Source organism: Vulpes vulpes, chromosome 2, assembly GCF_048418805.1.
Source record: "Vulpes vulpes isolate BD-2025 chromosome 2, VulVul3, whole genome shotgun sequence".
Classification (NCBI taxonomy): Eukaryota; Metazoa; Chordata; class Mammalia; order Carnivora; family Canidae; genus Vulpes; species Vulpes vulpes.
The window spans coordinates 40,154,405-40,179,749 of record NC_132781.1 but is presented as its reverse complement, the minus strand read 5'-3'; the positions used below and the strand labels follow the sequence as shown (position 1 = coordinate 40,179,749).

General features: G+C 40.4%; 1 protein-coding gene and 1 long non-coding RNA gene across 2 annotated transcripts in view; one reads left to right on the top strand and one right to left on the bottom strand.

The window, feature by feature from the left end:
- The window catches only part of MYO1D (myosin ID), a 326,946-nt gene that overhangs the window by 135,674 nt on the left and 165,927 nt on the right, over positions 1–25,345 (bottom strand). Inside the window, exons 17-19 of the mRNA XM_025996152.2 lie at positions 8,440–8,663; positions 3,124–3,268; positions 2,484–2,588 (exon numbers count right to left, since the gene is read on the bottom strand). Of these exons, the coding sequence (XP_025851937.1) occupies positions 2,484–2,588; positions 3,124–3,268; positions 8,440–8,663 (474 nt within the window). The remainder of the gene's footprint in view (positions 1–2,483; positions 2,589–3,123; positions 3,269–8,439; positions 8,664–25,345) is intronic.
- On the top strand, positions 14,947–24,524 carry LOC140597799 (uncharacterized). The gene is made up of 3 exons (XR_011999743.1): positions 14,947–15,011; positions 20,650–20,724; positions 23,128–24,524. It is a non-coding gene; the product is annotated as an uncharacterized lncRNA (long non-coding RNA).

Below are 25,345 nucleotides of genomic sequence, written 5' to 3'. Positions count from 1 at the left end.
CAACTCAAATCATCCTTAAAACAGATCAAGTGAGTGGGAAGGACATGATGTACCAAAGAGAGAGCTTTAAGTTGCGTAACTTAGCAGAATCAAGATGGCAAGGAGAAAATTTTAACATATATAAATAAATTTGTAAATTCAAACTTAATTAAAATAATTATGGCATAGGAGCACTGTTTTCCTTTCTCATAAATTCATGCAGTAATAGAAAAGTTGGATCACAGATTCAGTATTAGATGAAATCTCATCTTATTTCTTTTATCACCCATGCTAAAATACTCAACCAAAGAAAACTCCTTATCACCTTGCTTTTGCCCTAACCCTTCTGGTAATCTATTTATAGTTTTAGTCAACAGTACAGGGGCTAGAGATAAAGTTCCCTTGGGGAATTAGAACAACAGAAAACACACTAAGGGTAAGAGTAGCTACCTGCAGAAGTCTCCCACCTTAGAGAGCATTTTATAACTGTAGATAATGGAAAGTGGTTGTTTCAAAAAGAATCAAAGCATAAAGAGGGCTTAACTGAAATCATACCAAGTTTACCTTGGCATGTCCTTGGAACTGGAAAATTTCTAAAAAAGACATTAGCTAAACTCAACACCAAAAACCCCCAAACAATCTTATTAAAAAATGGGCAGAGGAACTGAATAGACATTTTTCCAAGGAAGACATCTAGATGACCAAGAAGCACATGAAAAGATGCTCAACATCACTCAGCATCAGATAAACGCAACTCAAAGCCACAATGAGATATGATCTCACACAAGTCAGGATGGTTAGAGTCAAAGACAAGAAATAACAAGTGTTGGTTAGGACGTGGAGAAAAAGGAACCCTTGTGCACTGCTGGTGGGAATATAATTTGGTGCAGCCACTGTGGAAAACAGTATGGAGGTTCCTTAAAACATTAAAAATAGAACTACTAAATGGATCCAGTAATTCCACTACTGGGTATTTACCCAAAGGAAAGGAGAATACTAATTCAAAAAGATATCTGCACTCCTGTGTTTACTGTAGTATTATTTTTAAGAGTCAAGATATGGAAGCAAGCTACGTGTCCATCAAAACATAAACCAATAAGGAAGATAGAGAGTCTATATGTATGTATATATGTTACATATATATATAATATATACATATGATATATATAATAGATTATCACGCAACCATAAAAACAATGAGATCTTGCCATTTGCAACAACATGGGTGAACCTAGAGAATATTATGTGAAGTCAAACTGAGAAAGAAAAATACCATTTGATTTCACTCATACATGGAATCTAAAAAAGAACAAGTGAATGAATAAAAAGCAGAATCAGACCTATAAATACAGAGAACAAAACCAACTGATGGTTGCCAGAGGGAAGGGGGTAGGGGGACAGGCAAAATGAATAAAGGAGTGTGGGAGAAACAGGCTTCCAGTTACGGAATGAAGAAGTCACGGGAATAAAAGGACAACGTAGGAAATATAGTCAATGATACTGTGATAGTGTGGTATGGTGACAGGTGGTAGCTATAGTTGGTGAGCACAGCATAACGTATAGAGTTGTTAAATCACTAGTCTTACCTAAAATTAATATAACATTGTGTGTCAACTATACTTAAATAAAAAAAAATTTATATCATTTAAGATATAGTGTGAAGAAATATTATTTTTCACTGAATTTAGAAACATAAGAGTGGTAGGGGCAGAGGGACTGGGGGAGAGAGAATCCTCAAGCAGACTCCCTGCTGAATGTGGAGCCTGACATGGAGCCCGATCCCAGGACCCTGAGATCACAACCTGAGCCAAAATCAAGAGTCAGATGCCTAACTGATGGAGCCACCTAGATGTCCCAGAAATAGTTTTCTTAAATTCATCTATTTCATTAATATTTTGAAGTTTATTTGCATACTTTTTACAAAATGCTTTTTTATTAATTACTGCAATTTCCTCTCTATTTTGTGAAAACAAGTATTTTAAAGTTTTTAAGTGCCAGTTATGTCCCCTGCCTTCCACAATTCATTTGCCTGGCTGCCATCATCTGCAGGTAATAGTCCACATACACATCTTGCCTCAGATAAACAACTAAATTCACAGCACATAACTCCCCCTCCCCCACCACCTGAATTCTCTCCTTGAGACTATGTTCTTCTTCCCTCCTTCCCTACCTTTAAAACAGCAATAAAACATGTACAAGTAGTACTATAAGATCATGAAATGCTGTTCTATGAAAGTCACCCATGCAGTGAAGTACAAATTCCGGATCTCAAGGAGGTTCTCCCCACCCCCCCCGAAACAGTAACCCCAAATCTTCACTTCCTAACCCTGAAGCTGTAGTCACCTCAGCCACTGCAGCCTGGCCTCAGCACAGGCAGGTGGTGCTCACTGATGGTGGAGCTGGGGCTGGAGCTAGTAGGAGGTTTGACTGCAGCCACAGCTAAGTTAAGGTCCTCTGAATCCATCTTTTCTTCCCCAGGGAGGCCTATTTCCAGGCTGTCTCACCTTACGGACATGACAGGAAAAGAGGACATTCATGTATTTGTCCTTCCGTTTCAGTTCATTTGCAACAGGGACGAAAGTGCCTGAAGTCTGAGGTGTATCTGGCTTCTGAAAGAAAAAGGAAACATGATAAAATGATTCTGCTTAGCATTTCAGATGAAAAGGCAATCTTTTAGTAGCCTGCTTTACAACCACACTCAGACGGTTTCACACACATACTTTTATCTCCTATCCCAGATGGTGGGCTGCTGCAGGGGTGTTATACCACCAAAGGGCCTATCAGATTTTTAAAATAAGGAATGGGAGAGAGGATGAAATGCAGCTTTGGGAATAATTAATATAAAGGTGGTAATTAAAAATAGCTGTTGAATTATGCAAGGGAAGGTTCAAATGCGCAAAAATTAGGTTTTGGAGTGTGTACCTAATACATATGGCACAGAGCGACAGACAAGCCTTTTTTAAAGCAGGGGAAACATCAAACATTGCACAGCTAGAAGCCAAAAAAATCTTTTAGTTTAGTATCGCTCATGAAAGTTTTGTTTCTGTAGTTGTCTCATTCTTTCCACAAATTTCTGGGGAAAAAGTCTTCTCTTTCTTTGTAAAGGGAGCAGGAGTAGATTCCACTTTGTTCTCCTCCACCTACCGAAGCAAGATAGTTGCCTTCCCAGGCTCTCTGGAGCCCAAGGTCAGCCCTTTGACCTTTCAACATTTCCATGGCTGCAACCTTTGCCCTGACCTGGGGCAGGTCAGAAGCGGGCAAGCTCTTGATGAGCTGGGATGCTCTCCATCTGCAAGAGAATAAACGAAATGTATTAAGATTTGGAAACCCAATCCCATTCATGTCCCCAAATAACTGAGCTGTCATTAAGCAGAATTTAAACCAAACTATTTACATGCTACCCCAACTCCCCCGCCCCAAAGGTCTCCAAGATATACACAGAACTTGTTAAAATATACAAAGATTTTTGTGTAACTTGCTTTGTCATTTGTGTTTTGAAAGTGACTAGAACTTTGTGGTACATGGGTTCTCATAACATATACGGTCAGGGCACAGAAAGTTTAGATTAATCCTTCCTTCATCCAACACTAAGGCATTCACTGAGCACTTTCAAGGCACTTACTAAACTCCAGGTGCTGTTCTAGGTGGTGGAAGCCCAGCAGTAAACAAATGGATAAAGGTCCCTTCTGCTAGGTGCTTACATTCCAGAAGCGGGGACAGACAACAAACCAAGTGTGAGTGATGTGCTAAGTGCTATGAAGAAATTCAGGCAAGGAAAGGACAGGAGCCCAGTGGCAGGCAGGAACAGGGGGCGGGTGTTATTTATACAGGGAAGTCTGTGGGACACCACTGATCAGGATAGATGAGCAAAGACCTTCAGAAGTGAGGGGGGGGTACATGGATATTTGGGCAATAGCATCCTCTCCAGGAGGAGAGCACAGCAGGGCAAAAGCTCTAAAGCATATGCTTGCTAGGCAGGTTGGAGGACCAGTAAAGTAAGGAGCCCTGAGGAGTGCAGGAGGGCAGGCACACTGGGTGGGTGTGGGCACAGGAGGGGAGGCCAGAGGGCAACCCAGGGACAGATCCATAGAGCACAGAGGCCACTGTCAGGTCTCTGGCCTTCACTCTGGATGAGACTCGATGCCACTGGGAGGTTCTGAACAAGGAAGGGACACACCCTGACTCCTGCTTTACAGAATCATTGCTCTGTTGGAAGAAGGCTACTGTGGCTCTTTCCATACGGCACATGGGAGAGGTCGGTGGCTGGGATCAGGGAGGAAGTGGTGGAGGCAGAGACAGCTGTTGGTCCTGGATGTATTTTAAAGGACACGCCAGTAGATCTGCTGATGGATCAGACACGGGAGCAAGAGAATAGGGGGGATTTAAAGACAACCCCAAGACTGCTGGGTCCAAGTAACTGAAAGCATAAACTGGAAGCAGTCTATTCCTGATTGAGCAAAACAAGCACGAAGCTTTTATTCTGTTAGGGCTATCCCAGGCTCACATGCACTTATGTCCTCCTTTCTGCTGCAGGAGCTTGCAGCAGGGGTTGGAAACAAACCTATGTCAGATGAAATAATCGAGGCTGGTGGTCCTCTAGCTATCTTCCCCAGGACGCAAGGAAGAGATGCACCTGACACTGAGAGGTGGTGCTCTTTCCCCAATGTATGTACACAGAACGTCAGACCACTTCCATCTTATATTTTCCTGAGATGTATTCTGGCTTCAAGACAGTGACTGGAGCTCAAAGGTTTATTTTTCTCTCTTACATTCCGACTGAAATAACCAAATAAATAGACAAATAAGGAAAAGCTCTGTAAGCAGCCCTGGAGAATAGGAACGATGTTGGTGAACTGAGAGACAGGAAGAGCTTGCTGGAGACCTGAAGTAGACTGGACCGAGCCACTGGTGAAGTGGCTCAGTGCCAAGCAGTCTACCTGGTGGAAGGAGAGGAGCCCCTTCGGCAGAAATGGCCTGGAGAATCGTTGGGCCTGAGCAGCTGGGGCTGGTGGCCAGGGCAGGTGGTGAAAGATCTCACAGAGGAAGAAGTGCCAGCTCTCTGCACAAAGAATGGTTGCCCATGGTGAGATGGGGACCCCTGTTGTAGCAGACAGCATAGGAGGTAGTAGGATTCAAAAACACAATAGCGTGTAAAAAGTAAAGGCTCAGATTAATGGTGGAACCTTCCTCTCTGCTTTCTATGGCCAACTGACAACCCATTGGGACAGATTATATTAAGGTCATTCCAGAAGACGCTGAAAGAATGACAGGATAGGAGCAGTTGGTGGTCACAGTCAAGGTCACTGGTGACAGGCACATCCTACAACGCTACGTGGCTTGCTGAGCAGCTGCCCCAAATTAGCCCTTTGGTCGCAAATTTTATTCCTGGGGTGGGAGGGAACAGTCTTTTCTCTGTCTGCTGGTCTGTTTTCAGCCTGAGTGCCCAGTCCATCTGCTCCTTCTTTACAGCCCACTGTGGCCCAGGATGAGGTCTGTATCTGACTGATTCCAGGGCACAGAGGCACACAGGACATCTGGGACTTGACCTATATAACCATGGACAGCACCATACAGGCTTCTCACTCTGATCAAGGAAACTGCCATCTACAAAGGTCCATAGCCCCCAACATTTTTATGGTGGCATAAAAATCACCAGCCTCAACAATATGATAAGGAGGACAAAGCTGAGCATGAGTAAGGCTCCCAGGCTCCTCAGAATGAAAAAGAATTACTGTGAGGAACAGGAGTGAGCTTAACCATGATTAGCCACATGTTGAGATTTTAGAAAAAAAACAAACAAACCCCCCAAAAAACAAAAGCCAACAACCACAGCAGGGTCTTTTAACACATTTCTCTCAGTAGTCCACAGATCAAAAAAGTTAAGAATAAATTAAGTAGGATACAGTGACAAATCAGGGGTTGGTAAACCACAGTCTGTGCCAAATTCAGCCCATGGCCTGGTTTTGTGCTGCTCACAAGCTAATAATAGTTTTTTTTTTTTACATGTTTGACAAAACCAGAGCAAAACAAAGTATGTGACAAAGACCATATGTAGCCCATAAAGCCTATGACACTTATCACCTGGCTCATAACAGAAAAAGTTTGCCTTTGGATGAGATTAACACAACTGGCAGGATTCATTCAGAGTGCGTGTGCTTGTTGTGCGTGTGGGCACCCACATGTGTCTGCAAAGTCAGCAAACAGAGCCAATGCATGATTTTCAAAATGCTCATTAATTCAAAGCCCCGAGAAGGCTGTTTGGGACTGTCTTATATCTTTCTTGTTTGTCACCATATCCCTGGAATCTAGGACAGTGCCCATGACATAGTTGGCCTTGAGTAAATATTTGCTGAATGAATAAATTTAATTTTACAAAAATTAATGAATTCTAGGCTATATATAAAACCATCACAATCTAAAAAGAAGACTGTATAAGCCACAGTGCAACACAAAATCAATAGTTCTTTGTGGCCATTAAAAATACCACATAGATCTTTCTTTATAGACATGGATTTTTAAGTAATCCTATAACCATGCTTGTGTAAAAAAAAAAAAAAAAGGGGAAAAAAGTCCAGATATGTGACTGTGTATGCATACATACTCTTAGTATGAGCAAACATTTCTACAGTGTTTATTATGTGTCAGGCACTATCTGAAATGCTTTGTGTGTGTGTGTGTGTGTGTGTGTGTGTGTGTGTATTATTTTACTCATAATCTTTTCAAGAACCCTAAGAGCAGGTACTACTATTATGGCACTTTTGTAGATATGGTAACTGAGGCACAGACAGATTATCTAATTTGCCCAAGATTATACAACTAGGCAGCAGCAGAGATTAGAATATAAGCCCCAGCTCCAGGATTTGTGTTCTTAACCACTATATCATGCTGTCTCTTATATGTGGGTGTGTGCTTGTAAATGCACAGACACAGACATAGAAGGATACAAACTAATTGTTAAGAGTGATTATCTTAGGGGAAGGGTATAAAATGGGGGAGAGGAGGAGGTGTGGAGGATTTCAGTTTTATATCCTATATATTTCTACATTAATTCTCTTTTAAAAAAACAGTACACATGTATTTATACATAGCTTAATTACTTTTTAAGTTAAGTTAAAATTCAGGTTACAGACACCATTCATGAAAAACACTTACTTGTGCATTAAAAGCCTGCCAGGATTTACAACAAACATTTATAGTGTTAGATCTGAAAACTGAGGTAATTTTGCTTTCAATAATTCTTTATTGTTTGAGTTTTTCTTTTTATGAGATACCTTTTCTTTCTTTCTTTCTTTTTTTTTTTTACAAAAAGCAAATGGGATACATAGTAAAGAATTTTCTTCCTATGCATTTTTCTTTACCTTTTGATATTTGCCACCAACTATACAGAGCTAACTCTAAAGGAAGATAAAATCTGATTTAGCACAGAATTATAAATTAGTTCTTTTACATTCAGTATGCCAATTATTTCATAGTGTTCTTTGTGGAATACCACAATGCCAAATGACCACATCTGAGAACCATTAGCTTACTTTATGTGACTAGATGGCTGTATCTAAGACACAGCTGAATTAATCTGGTGCACACTGGTATCAAACAAGTGTGAATAATGAGAGTTAAGAGGCCGTGAATAACTACAAACTCAGACTCATCAGGGCAGTTTATAAAAAATGAAGAGTAGCTGGAAACATACCAGATTTTAAATGGGTATTTATTTATTTATGTAAAAATAAATGGTTGCTCTAAAACTATTTCCCCCCTTACACTTTAGAATCATCTAGGGGGCACCTGGATGGCATAGTCTGTTAAGCATACGACTCTTGGTTTTGGTTTCAGGTTGTGATCTTGGGGTCATGAGATGGAGCCCTACACTGTGGAGTCTGCTTGAGATTCTCTCCCCCTCTCCCTTTCCCCCTCCTGCTCATGCTCTCTATTTCTCCTTCTCTCTAAAATAAATAAATCCTTTAAAAAAAATCATGCGGGAAACTTTAGGAAGGACCTTTGTTTGGGCTCCACTCCCCAGTTCTGTTAAATAGGACTTTCTGGAGACTTGGGCTTCGGTATGTTTAATAAACTCCTTGGTATATTTCATAACCAGGATAGAAAAGCATTGTAAGACTCACAGACTTTCCAGTTTGAGTTACGTGTGGGGATTTTAATAAATAGTTATTTTTTGCTAATAAAATAAAGAGACAGCATGCTAATAGCTTATCTTAACTATGTCATGATCCAGGGTTTGTGGCACACTGCTGTCAAGTGCTAAAGGAAGAATAAATGCACAGTTCTATTGTTTTGAGAAGTAAACAGATGTGTTTTGAGAGTGAAATTTATAGACCTGGAGCCACGAGGTAAAGGCATAGTGGCAAACAGCTAAGCCAGTATCATGGCCTCAGACTTGTGACTTTATACATTAAGTGTGCTACCAGAAACAGATGCAGCACATACCAACTGGCTCTTTCTTACCTATTAAAAATTGCCTGCAAGGCCTCCTCAAAACGGCGAAGAACTTTAGGTGGGGTTGGCCACTTCACGTGCTTCCCGTGGTCCTTCATGGTCTTGACACCATGGAAGCGTCTGGCAACCTCCTGAATGTAGGATTTCACCTTGTAATGCCGGTAGTATCTGATAATCGTCAGAGCTGCTTTGGTTCTCTTGTACCGCATGCGGGCCAGGGTGCCTCGCCACACCTTCACAATAGAGAAGGAAAAAGACAAGTGTTGCTTGCTGGCTGAGTCAATGGTATGGGACTTTTAAATTAATTGTATAAGATCCTCCACTTATAAACTATGAGCGGGGTGACGGGGTGAGGGGGTGTGGGGGTAGTTTGGGATCTTGTCTATGGTCTGCAAAATCAGGTGGATTCTGCATGCCACCAACAGATGGCGCCAGGAGTCACGCTGGTCGTTTCACTTCAGCTATCTAGCTGCTCCTGATGCCCACTGGGGTGTGTGCTGACTTGGAAGCAGAGTCATGTTTTAACTTTATGGTCTTGAGGAGAAGAAAGCCAAAATGTAAATGTCCCTGGAGAAATATTTTAAGTATGTTGAAAGGAAGCAAGATGAGTCAGAACCAAAAGCCATCAATATCTACAGTTCTCTAATGAAACCTGGCTTTATACAATTATATCACTGGCTGCTAGTGTACCATCATGTTGGATTTACAAACCGATTATACACAGTCTGTGCAGCCCTGCTCCCCAGGTGCTATGTAAATTCCCCCTGAAAATTAGATGTAATCTTGGGGAAAGGGTAAAACAGATGACTAATAGTGTATGAATCTTTAAATTTTTTTCAGTGCTCAGAAATCAATCAGACAATATATAAATGTCTCTGCGCCAGCTTTACCCAAGCATGGTGAAGTCAGAGATACTTATACTCTTCCTTCAGGATCCTTTGCCCAGATTCCTGTATTTTTCAATCTCTCAAGTAAAAAGAGATTTGGCATAATCTTCACTTCATTATTGGCTCTTCCCCTATATGTGTCCTCCACCACCAAAACTTAATCTTTCTTCGACAATATTTCCAGCATAAACCCCTTTTTCTTCCTTATTGCTACTAAAATCTCCAAGATCCCAAACTACTTGCACTGCTTTCTCCAACAGACCCCTTGTACACAGCGCCATGGTTCCAGTTGATATTTACTGCTGCCACTTAGATAACCAGCCCAATTCTTAGGTTGTCGGTATTAACTTCCCTCCCTGTCTCTGGCCTCCCAGGACCAAGATTTTCCACTTCTAGTTCAAAGCCCAAAGTATGGGTCCTCCAGAGTCCCTCAGGGTTCTTGTACTTTCTCTTAAATCCCCACCTGTGCCCACCAATTTCTCAGAAAAACTGGTGCAATGCCTCTTTTATGCGCTCATTTTATTTATTTAATTAATTAATCAATTAATTAATTTACTCATTTTAGATATTTCTTGATGCAGACTCCTAAATCGGCATCACATGCTTTTTTCAACCTGCTGCACAATGAGGATAGATTTGTTTGTATGGGATACATGAGGTCATCACCTAGGGACCCCAAAGAGGAACTAAAGAGTCAAGGAAAACTATAATATGTGAGGGAAACGTGACATATGAGCAATTTGTGATGGGAACCTAGAGCTCACGTACAAACAGAATATATAAAGACCATGAGGCAATGAAAACTTGTTTCTGCATGTGGCGTCAGTACAGAAACCCTTTTTAGCCAAAATGGCTCTCTTCCCTGTCGCCAAATCCATCATGCAGATGGCTTTGTTACGCCTCCACCCAAGTGCTAAAATAAAGGTCCCTTCTTTAGCATCTTGAAAAACCAAAAGAATACAATTACAGGGTGGAAGTCTGTGATTCAATTTCTTAAACAGAACACATTTTTCAAGTTTCATACTGTTTGTTGCTTTTCTACTTTTTTAAGAGGAAGGAAATTAAGACTCCCTGGAGCCACACCTGTATAGAAAATCAATCCTTAATTTTAAAGGAGTGTTCACAGAATTTCTTATTAAAATAAATAGTGTTGGTTTAATTTTTCAGTAATTTGGGGGAAAAAGCATAAGTAAGGGGCAGGTTTTTAGGGTTAACATTTTTTTTTAAATGTGTATTTATTTGAGAGTGAGAGAGAGTGCACATGCACGTGGGTGGGGGTAGAGAAGGGCAGAGGGAGATATCTCAAGCAGACTCCCTGTTGAACACAGAGCCCAACGTGGGCTTGATTTCACAACTCTGAGATCATGACCTGAGCCAAATGAAGAGTCCAACGCTCAACCGACTGAGCCACCCAGATGCTCTTATGTGTAGATTAAAAAAAAAAACAAAAAACTTTTTATTTGTTTATTTTGGAGGGGGAGAGAGAAAGAAAGAGAGAGAGAGAGAGAGAGAGAGAATGAGCAGAGAGAGGGAGAGGGAGACAAAGACTCCCCATTGAGCAGGGAGCTTGAATTGGGGTTTGATGTCATGACCCTGAAATCATGACCTGAGCCAAAATCAAGAGTTGGATGCTTAACTGACTGAGCCACCCAGGTGCCTCTGAATAGGCAGATTTTTTTTTCCCTCAGTCACGTTTCCATGTGTCCTGGACTCTTTTTTTTAAAAAGACTTATTTATCTATTTGATAGGGAATAGGGAAGGGGCAGAGGGAGAGAGAGAATCTCCAGCAGACCCTGTGCTGAGCACAGAGCCTGATGTAGGGCTTGATTTCATGACCCTGAGATCATAACCTGAGCTGAAATCACAGGTCAGACACTTAACCAACTAAGCTGGGGCTTTAGGTAGCTACCATCATGCTCCCTCCTTAATAGTAAAGAAGTGCACCAGAAGTTTGCTTCACTGACTCTGGGGTGCCTTGTATTCTTTGGGCTTAGTTGAGGACAGATATTCTTTTTTCCATACCTTGTGGAGCTTTTTCTTGATTCGGCTTTAATATTATTCCTTGCAGATGCATCCCCTACTCCTTGCCCACTTATTGGTATATCAGAGGCAGGAGACATGCTAAACCTTTTTGACTCTTCTTGCCTGAAGGAAAATGTCTTCTTAATGGAAGGGTCCCCAGTGGAGGTAAGGGGTATTCTAGGCCTTCCTTCTGGCATACATTTATAGTTAACGCCAACTCCATCAAAAGCAATGAGACTTTTCAGAATTCCCTCCTTGTAACTTCTCCATGTTCCATTCTTCTCCTTGAAGAATATATTGATTTTTTTAGCACCTTCATTCAATTTGGTCCAATTTTTCTTTTTCTGGGTGACACTTCTCAGTTTACAGTATGAAGCTGGGATTTTTTTTTCTCGTTTCAGGCTTCGTGGCATGTTCTCGGTCATATTTACATTTTTGTTAATTTCAGCAAATTTGGGGGAAAGGAATTTTTGTGAGTTACATTGTCAGCTTTGTCAGAATTCCCTTAGGCTTTACTTTTTTTAACAAAAAGTAGCACTGAAGAATTACAGAGAAAAATGACTGCATGCAAAAAAGTATTCATGTATTTTTCCTTAGAATCTAAGCATATTTGGTTTAAAGAGATATGCTCCCACAAGTTGGTGAGTCTGTGTAGGGGAGGGTTGTTGATTTTCCCACCAAAGATCTGCAGGTTGTAATTTAAGGTATAAGACAGATTTTTCCACTTCCCTCTTTGTTTAAACTGGCTTAGTTGGGGTTTTCAAGAATCATATAAAGTGTCTGCAGAGGAATCTGCCTGATGATAGGATGTCAGACAACAGAAAATTAAATGTTATATTCAACAGCAAATGTTTAATACTTATATGCATGTCAGAGAGGCTCAACAAAAATAAAGAAGCCAAAGGCCCTTGTTAAAACAATATTAACTTTAAAAGAGGAACCAACCTATGTGTTTTAGGATATGATGCAAGAGGGTGGAAGTTGAAGGCTGAAGGTGACACAATGGGATCTGGGAGGGAAAGTTAAGCAGAAGCTATAAAGCAGGTGTCAGACTGACAGAGAGGGCCTGTAAGTCTTTTCTCAGATAGAAGAGAGAACAGAGGCAAACAGAGAGGCCAGCTCAGAGGGACCAGCCGAGGTACAGAGAAAGACCATTCAAGAATAGCGTATACACCCTTGCTGTTGAGACAGTCCAATTCCTCTCTTGTGTACCTTTACCCCCTGTAGTCAATTCTGCTAACACAGCAGTCAGAGTGATCCTTTGAAGGCCAAAATCAGATCATGACACTTTTCTTCCTGAAACTTTGCCACCACTCTCCATTTCCCTGAGTGACCCCCAGACCCATCGCACTAACCTACATGGGCCCAAGTTCTCTGGGGCAGTTACCTCCCTCCCCTACTCCCTTTGCCTAGAATGATCTCCCTCCAGATATCGCATGGCCAACTTCTTCACTTTCTCTCTGTGTCCCTGCTCAGTGGTCATTTTCCCAATGAGACTGGCCCTGACCATCCCATTTAAAATTCAACTTGTCTCCCCACCTGGCACTGTCTGTTCTCCTTACCAGGCTCTGTCTTTTCTCTTGCCTCTAGCATTTGACACTACAATACAGCATGTAACTCACATGTTACTGTGTTGCTTACCCTCTCTTCCCACTGGCATTTCAGCTCCACCAGGCCAAGGGCTCTTTGTCTCTTTTACTCACTGATGAAACTCCACTGACTAGAACATAGTGGCCACTCCAGAGTATCTGCTGAATAGAATGAATGTTTTCACCTTCATCTTTCAAGCCTGATACTAAATCTTTCATTGTGGCTGTCACGTTTTCCATTTTCAAGACTCATCCTTGTTCTCTAAATTTTTCTTTTCTTTATTTAAAAGATTTTTATTTGAGAGAGAGCAAGAGAGAGCGAGTGTATGACTCAGGGGAGGGGCAGAGGGAGAAGAAGAGGGAGAAACAGACTCCTTGCTGAATGTGTAGCCCGACGTGGGACTCTATCCCAGGACCCTGAGATCATGACCTGAGTCGAAGTCAGATGCTTTACTGACCGAGCCACCCAGGTGCCCCCAAATATTTCTTTTTAAGAGCACATTACTCTTGTTTAACAGAAGCAACGTCTCATCTTTCCTCTCTGAGGATATGAATAATGATTTTACTTTTTACAATTCTCCCTGGGTTGTATGTTCCTTATATATCTCCTCTACTTCCATTTGTCTTGGTCTTGACCTTTTGTGCTAGAGGCCTTCCTTGAATGTTCTGGGATCCTTGGCCATCTATTACTGAATGCCACTCGAAAGCTCTGTGTATGTGCTTTAGGAATGGGGGGACTTCATTTCATAGGGTAATTAGGTGAGTTCCCCATCTGTGGAAAACCCCAGAACATCAGTGTTTTTCCTCTTTGCTAGCAAAATTCTGAGTAAAGGGGCATTGAGGGTTATCTTTAGTATCCAGATTTTCACTTCCTTTCCTAGATTTCAGTATGGCACCTGACCCCTCTCCACCACTGTGCTTGGTGTCCTCCAAAGCCCAGAGTTTCTCTGGTTGTATTTCTTCAGAGTAAGTTTCTTGTCTTCTACCAGAACAAGGCTGAGGTAGTGACATGCCTTTGTGAGGTCTGGGAGGAGACCTTTGTTTTGCTCCTTATACAGACTGTTAACCAACCTCCTTCAGTTCTCTCCCTCGCTCCTACCTCCAGAGGGACCTGGTCCTTCCCACTCCTGAGTTTTCTATAGCCCAGCAGTCGGGCAAACTGGCTTGCCTGTCTGCCTTCTCTGCAGGCACTCAGATGTCAGCTTTCTCCACCTGCTTGGGGGACTAACCACACATCCACTTAATTTCCAAAATTCTGTTGATGCTTCTTGTCTGCTGTTGTTGTTCCTATGGTTCTATTTGTCCTTGTGGGTTTCTCCCATTTTTATCCCTTACTGCTCATTTAGGGGTTTTGAGAGGGAGTGGATATAAACACAATCTGTCATGTTTAACCAGATGTTTTTATAATGCCATCTTAATTCTACCATGTTTTCCTCTGGTGCATACTTCCTCAGTGGTCAGGCATTTCAAAGCAACATCTGGCTGTCATTAAAGTACAAGATTCATTTTGCAAAAGATGTAGGATTCTAGGTTACGCTCTAATAAGAAGTAAGTCAATTACGTGAATCTTCAGTTTAGTTTCAGAAAGAAACACAGGTCAGCTTTCCTTCTTTTTTTTTCTAGTTCTCTGCGTTTTGTTTTTCCTGTTTTTGTTTTTTAGTCATCATGGGTGTTGGACCCCTTCTGTCTCATGCTCAAACAGCTCCTGGTGCTCTGAACTGGAGATTCTCTTGGTTTCCAGAACCAGAACCCTGCAGCAATTCAGCTTCCCAGGCCCTCTAAGGCAAGGGACAGCTTCTGGGAGAAGCATCTTTCCTGTTTCTAAATTTAAATTCCCCAGATAGTTACTCTGGCAGAGTTCTGACAGTTTCTGGTTGTTTTAAGAGTTGCGGTAGACAAGAATTTATTTAGGTAACAGGCTGAACTCTGAACTGTAAAATCCATAAAATCTAGCCACATACCCTCATTGAATTACAGTAGTCCCCTCCTTACCCATGGTTTGTTTTCTGTGTTTTCAGTTACCCACAGTCAACCATGGTCTGGAAGCAGATGATCCTCCCCAGATTTCATCAGAAAGTCACAAGTAAGTAACACTACGTCACAATGCCTACATCATTCCCCTCATGTGCGCATCTTACCATCTCACATCATTGCTAGGAAAGGGGTGAGTACAGCACAATTTGTTATTTTGAAAAAGAGTCCATAGTCACAAAACTTTTATAGTAAATTGTTGTAATTTTTCTATTATTAATTACAGCTGTTACTCTCTTACTGACCTTTTATAAGTTAAACTTTATCATAGGTATGTACATGTGAGAAAAAACAAGTACCTATGGGGTTCAGGACCATCTGTGGTTTTAGGCATCTGTTGGGGGTCGTGAGATCCATTCCCTGTGCATAAGGGGGGAGTACTGTAGAATATGATGGTTCCATCCTATTTGGGATATTTTATAATTGATTAGTGAAGATTTGGCCTCTTTTAGGGGTTAAAGAAAGACTCAAAGATGTAAAATATTCCCGGTAATTCCTCTTCAACTAAAATATTAACTTGATGAAAACCCAAAATGGGATTATTTTGAAGATAATTAAAAATAAAATTACTCCAGCTAAGAGGTTAAATAATTCTGATAAGCCTTTCAGGATTTAATCTTGTTCAAAGGTAAACACTGAGTGGCACTGTACTGAAGAGACTGCTCTCTTTGGTTTAGTTTTGTTTCCTTGAAAGAGAATGTACAAAATTGGTAACTTACCTTCAAAATCTCTGAGGTCAAGGCTATCTCAAAACTACTTTTTGACAAAGAACTGTAGGGTTTGGGTCAAGTATGTAGGCATGTGAGCAGACCCAAAGAGGCATCTTAAGGATGTTTCAGCTTTGTCTGAAAACATGTACTTCCTTTTCCACCCCCATGTCTACCTCCGTCTAATACTGAGGTGGCTTGCCACCTGGTCGGGGTACAAGTTGGGCTTTTACCTTATATAACAAATGTCCTGACTTTTCTTCCTTTATGTCTAGCATCTGAAACATGCAGAACTCCTTAAAAAAATAACCCAGTACACTTTTGCTTTCAGATGCTTGCAAATGATCTCAATTTTGAATGGTTCTCTGGATCATGCAAAAGTTCAAATAATAACATTTGATATTTGAAAGAATCTGCCAAAGGTGCATCCTAACATTCTTTTCTATTGAGTTCCAAAAGCGAATTCGGGGACACAAGGCCTTTGAAATGCTCTCTGAAAAAGAGGCTCCATTTTCAGTTAAGTTTGGGAAAGCTGCATATTGCAATTCCTTTTGGGAGATTCATGATGCATATTTACCATATTAAAAGCTCTGAAAAGTTTCATGTAAATAAACCTATTTTAACTTTGTTCAACAGAAGTTAAAAAACATTTGAATACAGAATCCTTTGTATGCAGTTTAGTCACTCATTTGGAAGGGGGTCAAGATTTGCCATCCCAAAATATGCCACTTTGGCATAAACATTATTTTGAGCGTTGGCTCATTCTACAAGAATTTCCGAAATTGCTACTACACATGTAGTGTTTGTAGGGAATATGGAGGAAAAGAGGAAATACCCATGATATCCTAGAAAAACCAAAATGCCTCTGAGATATCTGGAAAACAACAACAACTAATCCCTTAAAAAGTAAGATCCACTCATGTAACAAAGCTGGAATCCTCAGCCATAGTGAGGCTGCTTCAAGTCCAGCACTGCCCAGAGGGACAGCTCCCTGGCTAGCAAAATCGGGGTGGAGTAGAGAGAATCCTGCCCTAGAGGGAGAGGCCAGCATTCCCCTTACACTATTGGGGGAATTATGCCATCGAATTTTGCAGGCTTCAGGTTCTTCACCTGAAAAGCAGGATGTCGCATTAGATAACTTATAAAAAGCAAGCCCTAGGGGCAGTCCCAGTGGCACAGCGGTTTAGTGCTGCTTGCAGCCCGGGGTGTGATCCTGGAAACCCAGGATCGAGCCCCACGTCGGGCTTCCTGCATGGAGCCTGCTTCTCCCTCTGCCTGTGTCTCTGCCTCTCTCTCTTCGCTCTCTCTGAATGAATAAATAAATAAATAAATCCTAAAAAAAAAAAAAAAAAAAGCAAGCCCTAGGATTCTATTAAACAGTTTCTGATAATGAGCAAAAATTTAAAAATGTTATTTTAAAGGTTCTTTCCAATCCAAAGTACACATGCAACTAACAGCCACAATCTTTGATTTTCCTCTGATGACTACTCTTAAGGGAAGGGAGAGAAAACATTATTTCACTATCATGTGCCAGGCTTTGTGTTAGACACTTGACATCCATTAAAAATAGGTGTTTTAAAAGAACAATGATTTTCCAGACCTATGATCTCTGCTTCTCCGAGGAATGCAATCAATGTTCATAGCTCTGCTAGGAGCCTGGCTTTGGTTGTAGGCAATGGAAGATGGTGCTAATAGGGATCTGTTAGACCAGTGCTGCTCAATGTACCCCCGTGTCCCAGCATGTCATCAGTTACCACGATCCCTGGGACAGTGATACCAGGTGAGGACATTCTTGGGGGAAGGGAATACTCTGGACAAGGTCCCTTGGATTACATTGAGTAAACATCAAATATGCTTCCTCTTTTCATTATCCTGTCTTAGATTATAGTTAGTGTAAGGGGAATGGCAAGATAAGAAAATGTATACTTAGTAAGGACACTTTTTTGACAGTTCAGGTTTACACAAGTTGAATCTAAGAGGATTAAAGAACTAAAGCCATTACTGGTCATAACTCAGTCACAAAAAAAATGGCATTGAGTTCATGATTTATCATAATAGTGGGAAATGCATGTGATCAGATTAATAAGTATCTCAAGCTAGAATAACGTTGTGGTGCTACAGAAAGAAATGTTACTGTTTAGAGAAAGATCTAGTTAAGTAAAATGCTAGATTGGCTCAGTGATGTTGAGGTTTTACATTTGCACATATAGATTTAACTGTCTTTATTACTAAAATCCTCTAGAAACATAATCTCATACTTGTAAATCTAAAATCTCCTACTACTTATTTCTTTCCCAAGAAATTTTTTGTAATACAATATTTGAAAAGTGAGGTTTCTTAGCTATATACCAAGCAAGTCACAACAGATTTAAAGTGGATGTCAATCGGAATGCTGACATAATTTTTCAACTAACTTCTCTAGAATCTATTATGAAAATAAGTTTATATTTTTATCAGTCATTTGTAATTCTTTTTTGTGAACTGTGCATTTCTATTCATTGACTTAAATGAGCTATTTATAATTAAAAGGATCGTCCTTTTGTCATTGGTGTTTTTCATCCCAACATGCCAGTGATCTTCTGATACTCTTCATGGTATACTGCTATCCAGAAGTTGGTACCTAAATTCACTCACATGAATGATTTATGAAAAAGTTCTATAAGCAGAATTGCTGTTGTTTTCAGCTGCCACACATTAAAGTTCCCATTTCCAAACTCTACCATGTGAATAGTTAATAAGAATCAAGAAAACAGATAATATGTTGTTGCTATGATGAAAGTACTTTATGACTATTATTGAACTTTTTACAAATTCACTAGCTATTTGAATTTTTTTGTGAAATATCTCTTCATTCCTTTTTTACTCATCATGTATTTATGATTTTACATAACAATTTGTAAGGGCTTTTTATATGTGAAATAAGTCAACCTTTTATTACATTTCCAAAGATTTCTTAGCATTTTACTTTTTATCATCTCCTGGCCATGGTTATCGGTTCAGGCCAATAAAACATGAGAAGAATTTTGGCATGTGGTTCTGAGGAAGGAAATTTCTCACTTTTCTGAGAAAACATTCAAGGACTCTTGAGAGTGACTCCCCTTGATCACAGAGAAGAGTGTGGTGGCTGAGACTGTTAGTGGTCATTCTGCAGCCACAAGGGGGAGCCACACTGAGACGGCAGATAGGCCAAGGGAAGGCGGAGAAGAGGCTTGTCCTTAAATCCCTGTGACACATTACCTGCCGGTTTGAACTGTACTTTCTTCTGTTTTATTTTCCTCTCCCTCTTTCTTTCTCTTTTATTTTTTTTTAAATTTTTATGTATTTATGATAGTCACAGAGAGAGAGAGAGGCAGAGACACAGGCAGAGGGAGAAGCAGGCTCCATGCACCGGGAGCCTGACGTGGGATTCGATCCCGGGTCTCCAGGATCGCGCCCCGGGCCAAAGGCAAGCGCCAAACCACTGTGCCACCCAGGGATCCCTTTCTTTCTCTTTTATACAATGGAACACATTGTGAAATAATGTGGTCTTTTTCTTTGCCTTTTTTTTTTTTTTTTTTTTTTTAAGAAACAGCAGTTTTGCATGTTTATGTAGGGATCCTTATCAATTGCTGCCTTATGCTGCTAGGGTACTTAGAAAGGCCTTCTCTACTTCAAAATCAAGTATATGTCCATAAAATGATTTTGTTTTGTTAAAATGTAAGCTCTCTGGGAGGGTGGGGGAGGGGACTCAATCACAAGTGGAAGAGAGACTATCTTACAGTCACTTCACGAATGTCAGGACGCTGTGTCTATTCCAGTAGATTATCCATAATTAAAGATGTGTGGAATGTTCACTGAAGCTTTGGATTCTTTGCAATACAAATGAATTACCAGCTACAGCCAAGGATGACACAGGAGAAATGTTCTATTGGGATCAAACTGGTAGGAGTGGGCAGCCCCGGTGGCACAGCGGTTTAGCACCGCCTGCAGCCCCGGGCGTGATCCTGGAGACCCCGGATCGAGTCCCACGTCAGGCTCTCTGTGTGGTGCCTGCTTCTTCCTCTACCTGTGTCTCTGCCTCTCTCTCTCTCTCTGTCTCTATGAATAAATAAAATCTTTAAAAAAAAAATTGGTAGGAGTGGATTGAAACTAAGTTAGTTCCTACATGGGCAGGTACTAAGAATAGTTAATACTGGAAATCTGTATGACGATGTTTCCTCTGGAACAGTGGTACAAAAAGTCAATGAGAAGTAATCAGGCGCGCACATACACATAAGCACACACATATTACTTAACAGCAAAAGGCATAAAGTGTAGTGAAAAAGGTATATATTGGATCAAGGATGAGAAATCAGTAGTTTCATGCAAAGTCAGAGCACACATATCTTGAATGCAGAGAACAAATCAGGCGGCTTTTCAGATGAGCACCAGCATTGAGACTGCCTAATGGCTCTTTCTGTATGTGAACCTTGGAAATATTTTAGGATCATCAAAATCTACCTCCTCCTCCTCCTCCCCGTCCCATTCATCTCCACTGGCTTGTGATCAATATTTCATGGACTCTTCTATAGTTGCCCTGCAGGCATCCTTCCAGAGAACCCAAACCTAAATTCAGGCTGAAAACTTGCACAGACATAAACCCTGCTGCACTAAACGTTGAAGAAATGGATGTGTGCCAGCAACAAAAAGTGAGAGCAGCACAGGTACCATAGGGATGCTGTTTCAAGTGCTCTCCAGATGTTTAAGCCTTCTCTTGCTGCAGCCTCCCTACATATGTATCTCCCTCTGCTTGAACCTTCCCTCCCCACACTCTTCCTAGGAGCACATTCTTCTCAACCGTTTGCTCTCAGCTTTATGTCACAGCTACAGCAAGGTCTTCTCTGACCAGCCTATTGGAAATGTGTTTCTCTTTCACTCTGCATGACTGCCTCCCTTTCCTTCACAGCTGTACCCAATCAGTAATTATTTGCTGACTTACCTTTTTTTTTTTTTTTTTTTTTTAAGCTACTCTTCTTCAATTAGAATGTATGCTCTGTGAGGACATGGACTATTTCTATTATATTCATCGCAGCTTTTCCAGTGAGTACCTAGCAATCTGGAGAAAAACTAAATATCTTTTTTTATAATTTTAAAAAAATACTTGCTTCTCTGTCATAAAGGCCCCAGAGGTGTTTTATATCCAAGAAAAGCTTAGTTACCTTAGGGTTAAACGGGCTCACTTAAAGGAAAGAGCTTATTCTGGTGCATAACTGTGAAGACGTGCCAGGCAAATTATGAAATGTTCAAGGAAGAGATACACAGCAGTTGCTGGGCAGTTCCTGAGTCCGTGTGGAATTTCAAAATCCCTGTTGATGGGCAAAGCAATGGTTCTAGAGCAGTCTAGCAGTCTAATGTGAATAAGCATCAACCTAAGAAACTTGCCAATTTGCCAGTGAGTAACCCAATGCATGGAAAAGTCTGGTTCTCAGTGAATATTCCATATTCTTTTCACATTAAAAGAATTTCACTGAAAATATAAGATCTATATCTTCAATCAGTTGGCTCTGTTATAGCTATGAAAATGCGGGTGTTCTAAATTAAGTTCCTATTTCCCTGTTCATTCCAGTTACAAGATTTTCATGAAAAATTCCCCCTTTGTCTTATTTTTCTCTTTCTGACAGAAGTCAACACCTCAGTGTTATTGCATTTTATCAAGTGACTAAGGAAAATATGATGCGGTACATCCTTATTTTCTCTCGAGGTCAGCAAGACTAAGAGTCCAAAAACTCTATCTTGTATTATTTCTTTTCTCACTAAACCTGTGAGAATAATGATTCCTTTATTACTGGAATGAGAGGAAAGACCAAAAAAAAAAAAAAAAAAGACCCCTAGACTTGGAAATTCTATTAAATTCAAATATACAAATATCATATACTGATTTTCAAATTAACAAATATCAGATTCCAAATAATGCATAAAGAACCAACTCATGGTTGGATTACTTAGAAGATTCAAGCCCACAGAACAAAGATGATGTGAGAAGATACTATAATTACTATAGCTTTGGCTTTAACTCAGTAGCTGATGGGTATGCTCTAGTTCACTTCTTTTTGAGAGGCTATCCAGCAAATATTCTATTCTTCCAAAGGGGCAGAAAATCTTTGCTTCATTTTCATTATCTCCATGGAACCTACTGAATCACTACACTATAGCAAAGAGACTCCATCAGAGGCTTAGGGTTTCCATGTCTAGGAGTTTACCACCTAAATAAAAAATCCCTAAGGACAAGTTCTTTAGGATCATCATATACAGGAATGTATTTATTTGACCAGAGTAAGGCCACAACAAATATAGCTCCTTAACTATCAAAGAACTATAGAAAACGGTCTTATTACTAAATAACTTTGCTTTTAATCCTGGATTTTATTCTCTCTCCCCAAATAAGTATATTACTAATTAGTTGTAAATTACTGTCACCTACAAAGAACAGCGTGCTAGGTTATGTTATTACAGCAAATATTGATTCCTTCCCCCTTGACATACATGGGTCATCCCATTGATATAACATGCTTTGGTCAACGGGATATAAATCCCCATGACCTGAACAGCTTGAAATGTCCTGTGTGGTCAGCTTTGTGGTCAGGCCATTGCCATGAGAAGAACAGGCCTCAGAGATCTACCAACTTCAGAAAAATGAGTGACATGTGGAGCCAATCTACACTAAACCCACAGCCTGAAATGGGATAAGCCAAGAATGGCCAGCCAAGCCCCAAATGCATGAGGAAGAAACAAATTCTGACTCCTACATCCACTGAGTTTTAGGATGATGTGGCAGGCTGAAAAATGGACCCTGAAAAGATTTCTACCTCCTAAACCCTGGAACCTGTAAATATCACCTCATATGGCAAAAAAGAACTTCAATCATTTGATTAAGGATCTCGAAATACATAGATTATCCTAGGTTATCTAGTTGGGTCCTAAATGTGATCACGTATATCTTTATAAGAAGAAGGCAGTAGGAGAGCTGAAGATAGAAGAGGAGGAGGTATTGTGATAGTGGATGCAGAGGTTGGAGCCACAAGCCATGGAATGCTGGCAGCTATCAGGTGCTGGAAGAGGCAAATAATAGATTATTGTCCCCTATGACCACCAGAGAGGGCACAGCCCTGGCAACACCCTGATTTGGACCCAGTGATACTAATCTCAGATTTCTGGCTTCTGGAACTGTAAGAGAATAAATGTGTTTTTAAGCCACCAAGAGTCTGATAATTTTTTATAGCGGTGCTAGGATGTTAATACAAGTGGTGTGTGGTAATAGTTAACTGATACATACCCAAACCAATACTACTACTAACATTAGTATTAATAACATCCATGTTAATAAGAATAGTGAACACATAGTATCTATGATGTGCTAGGCACTGTTGAAAGTATGCTGAATATATTAACTCAGTACTCACAAGCACACTCTAATGTGGGTACCATGTTATTTTCCTTTTGTAGATGATGAGACTGAAGCTCAGAGAGGCCCAAGAGCATCCTCCTGTAAGTGCTGAAGTTGGGGATGGAACCTGAGTGCCTTATGGTTGACTGAAGCCAACAAGTATCTGCTGGTTAGGCAATAGTGGAGCCTAGGAATTACACAGAAGCGATGTTCTTCAGCTCTGGCAGCAGAGTTAAAATGTAAAGTAGTCTTTCCCGGTCAGGAGTACCTCTTATGACTACTAATTAATTACTCTGCTCGGTATTATGCAGTTATCTCATTTAAGTGCACATGACTAGATCTTAGGTATTAATAAATATCTCTGTTTTCATATAGAACCTAACTACTAGGAAACTTTATAAATCCTGAAGCACCTAGAATTGAGTGATGATAATGTAATTATGCTGGTGACAAACACCACCCAGTGCTACAGTGTACAGGACATTATGTTGGGGGCCCTGGGTAAAATTCGAACAAATGTAAGGACAAAGGACAATCTACTCGAGGAGATAAGACAAACGTGCAAAATTAACAGATGATCTACAGCCTATCAAAATTACAGTATTCAATGGGAATTTCTGAGCTTTCTTATAAATCATCTAGCTGAGAAGTTCTCTGCCCTGGCTTGCCATGGTATATCTTAGGCAGGACGTTCACATGTGCAACACACACCCAGGGGTTGTACAATCCCTCATGTGATTTTCTCACTCACTCACAGAAGCAAGTATAGATCTTATAGAAATAACCTCGAATCAGCTCCTATTCATAAAATAATTATCTTCAATAACTTATTATTAGTAGCAAGTTATTCATAATACACCTCATACCTGACTGTGATAGATGTGCCCATCTCCAACCCTACTGCTGTACAGAAAAAGGAAGAGATGACTTAAAGCTTCCATAAACCTACAACTAACAGCAGGCCCCCAGTTCCTGCCTCCCGTTGCTGTGATTGCCTCAGAGCCGTGGCCAAGTGACAAATGGGTTCTGGAGCAAGAAGTGAAGACAACTTTATTTAGACTGGTAGAGCCAAGAGGGCTTTAATGAGGATGGAGTGGAGAAGGGCACTGAAGGCACGGCCCACAGTACATGTGAAAGCAGACAGAGGAAAGTAAGGTCTGTTGGGGAGGTCCGCGAAGACAGCATGGGAGTTGTGCAGTGGTGTAGTATCATGGAAGGTGAAGCTGGTTGGAGCTAGACTCTAGAATAGAGTCTGATCTTGATTCTGTAGGTGATGGAAGGGTTTTTGAACAGAAGAACATCACTAAAACAGATACGTTGTACAGACGAGGGTCAAGGAGAGATGCCGGGAAGATCACACAGAAGTCCTTCTTTTTAAATAATTTTCTATCTTTTGCAATTAACTTGTATTACTTTAAAATAAAAACTGTTAATTAAAATTTGGAGTAGAAATCAATGTGATTATAGCTGTATGCTGTTTCTATTTATAATTCATTTAAAGTACAACAAACTTGTGAATAAAGTATTTTATAACCTGGGCTTGAATTACAAATCTTTGGGTCTTTGGTTCTCCGAACCAACATATTTTCTGAGTACTCGGTTTCTGTGAGTGTTTGTATCTGCACAAATACAATAAAACCACTCAGGACAGCTGACAACTAAAGATCTTAGTCTGAAATTAAATTTTCTTCAAAATACAGACTCTCATTGTAGTGCTGAGTCTGAACAGATAGCAATGTTTGGCAACATTTTTTCTGACAAAAACCACTGAATATAAATGGCCCTAAATTTTCCTTAGTAATGAATAAAGCCCCAAAATGGAATGCCTCATTAGTTCCTCCTCAGAGTATATAATGGGTGTGTGTATGGTTGGGGGGGGGTGTTGATATTTCTAGAATTAACAATGTGGCTAAACAGGAATCATACTGAGCATCTTCTGAGACATCTATTTTCCCTTAACATTTATTGTAAACACTTTTGATGTTACTAATTTTTTTACATTTTCATTGTTATGGCTGCTTAGTTTTCTATTGCATGGATGTACCATCATTCATATAACTAATTTCCTGACCTTTTTCTCCATTATTCTCCATTTTCATAAGACATGTTGAAAATTCTTCCAACTAAGTTTTTACATAAATTCTTAAGAATCTCCTTAGTTAAGGGGCACCCAGGTGGTTCAGTGAAGTGTCTGACTCTGGATTTTGGTTCAGGTCATGATCTCAGGGTCTTGAGGCTCCACGCTCAGCGCAGAGTCTGCTTCTTTCCTTCTCTCTC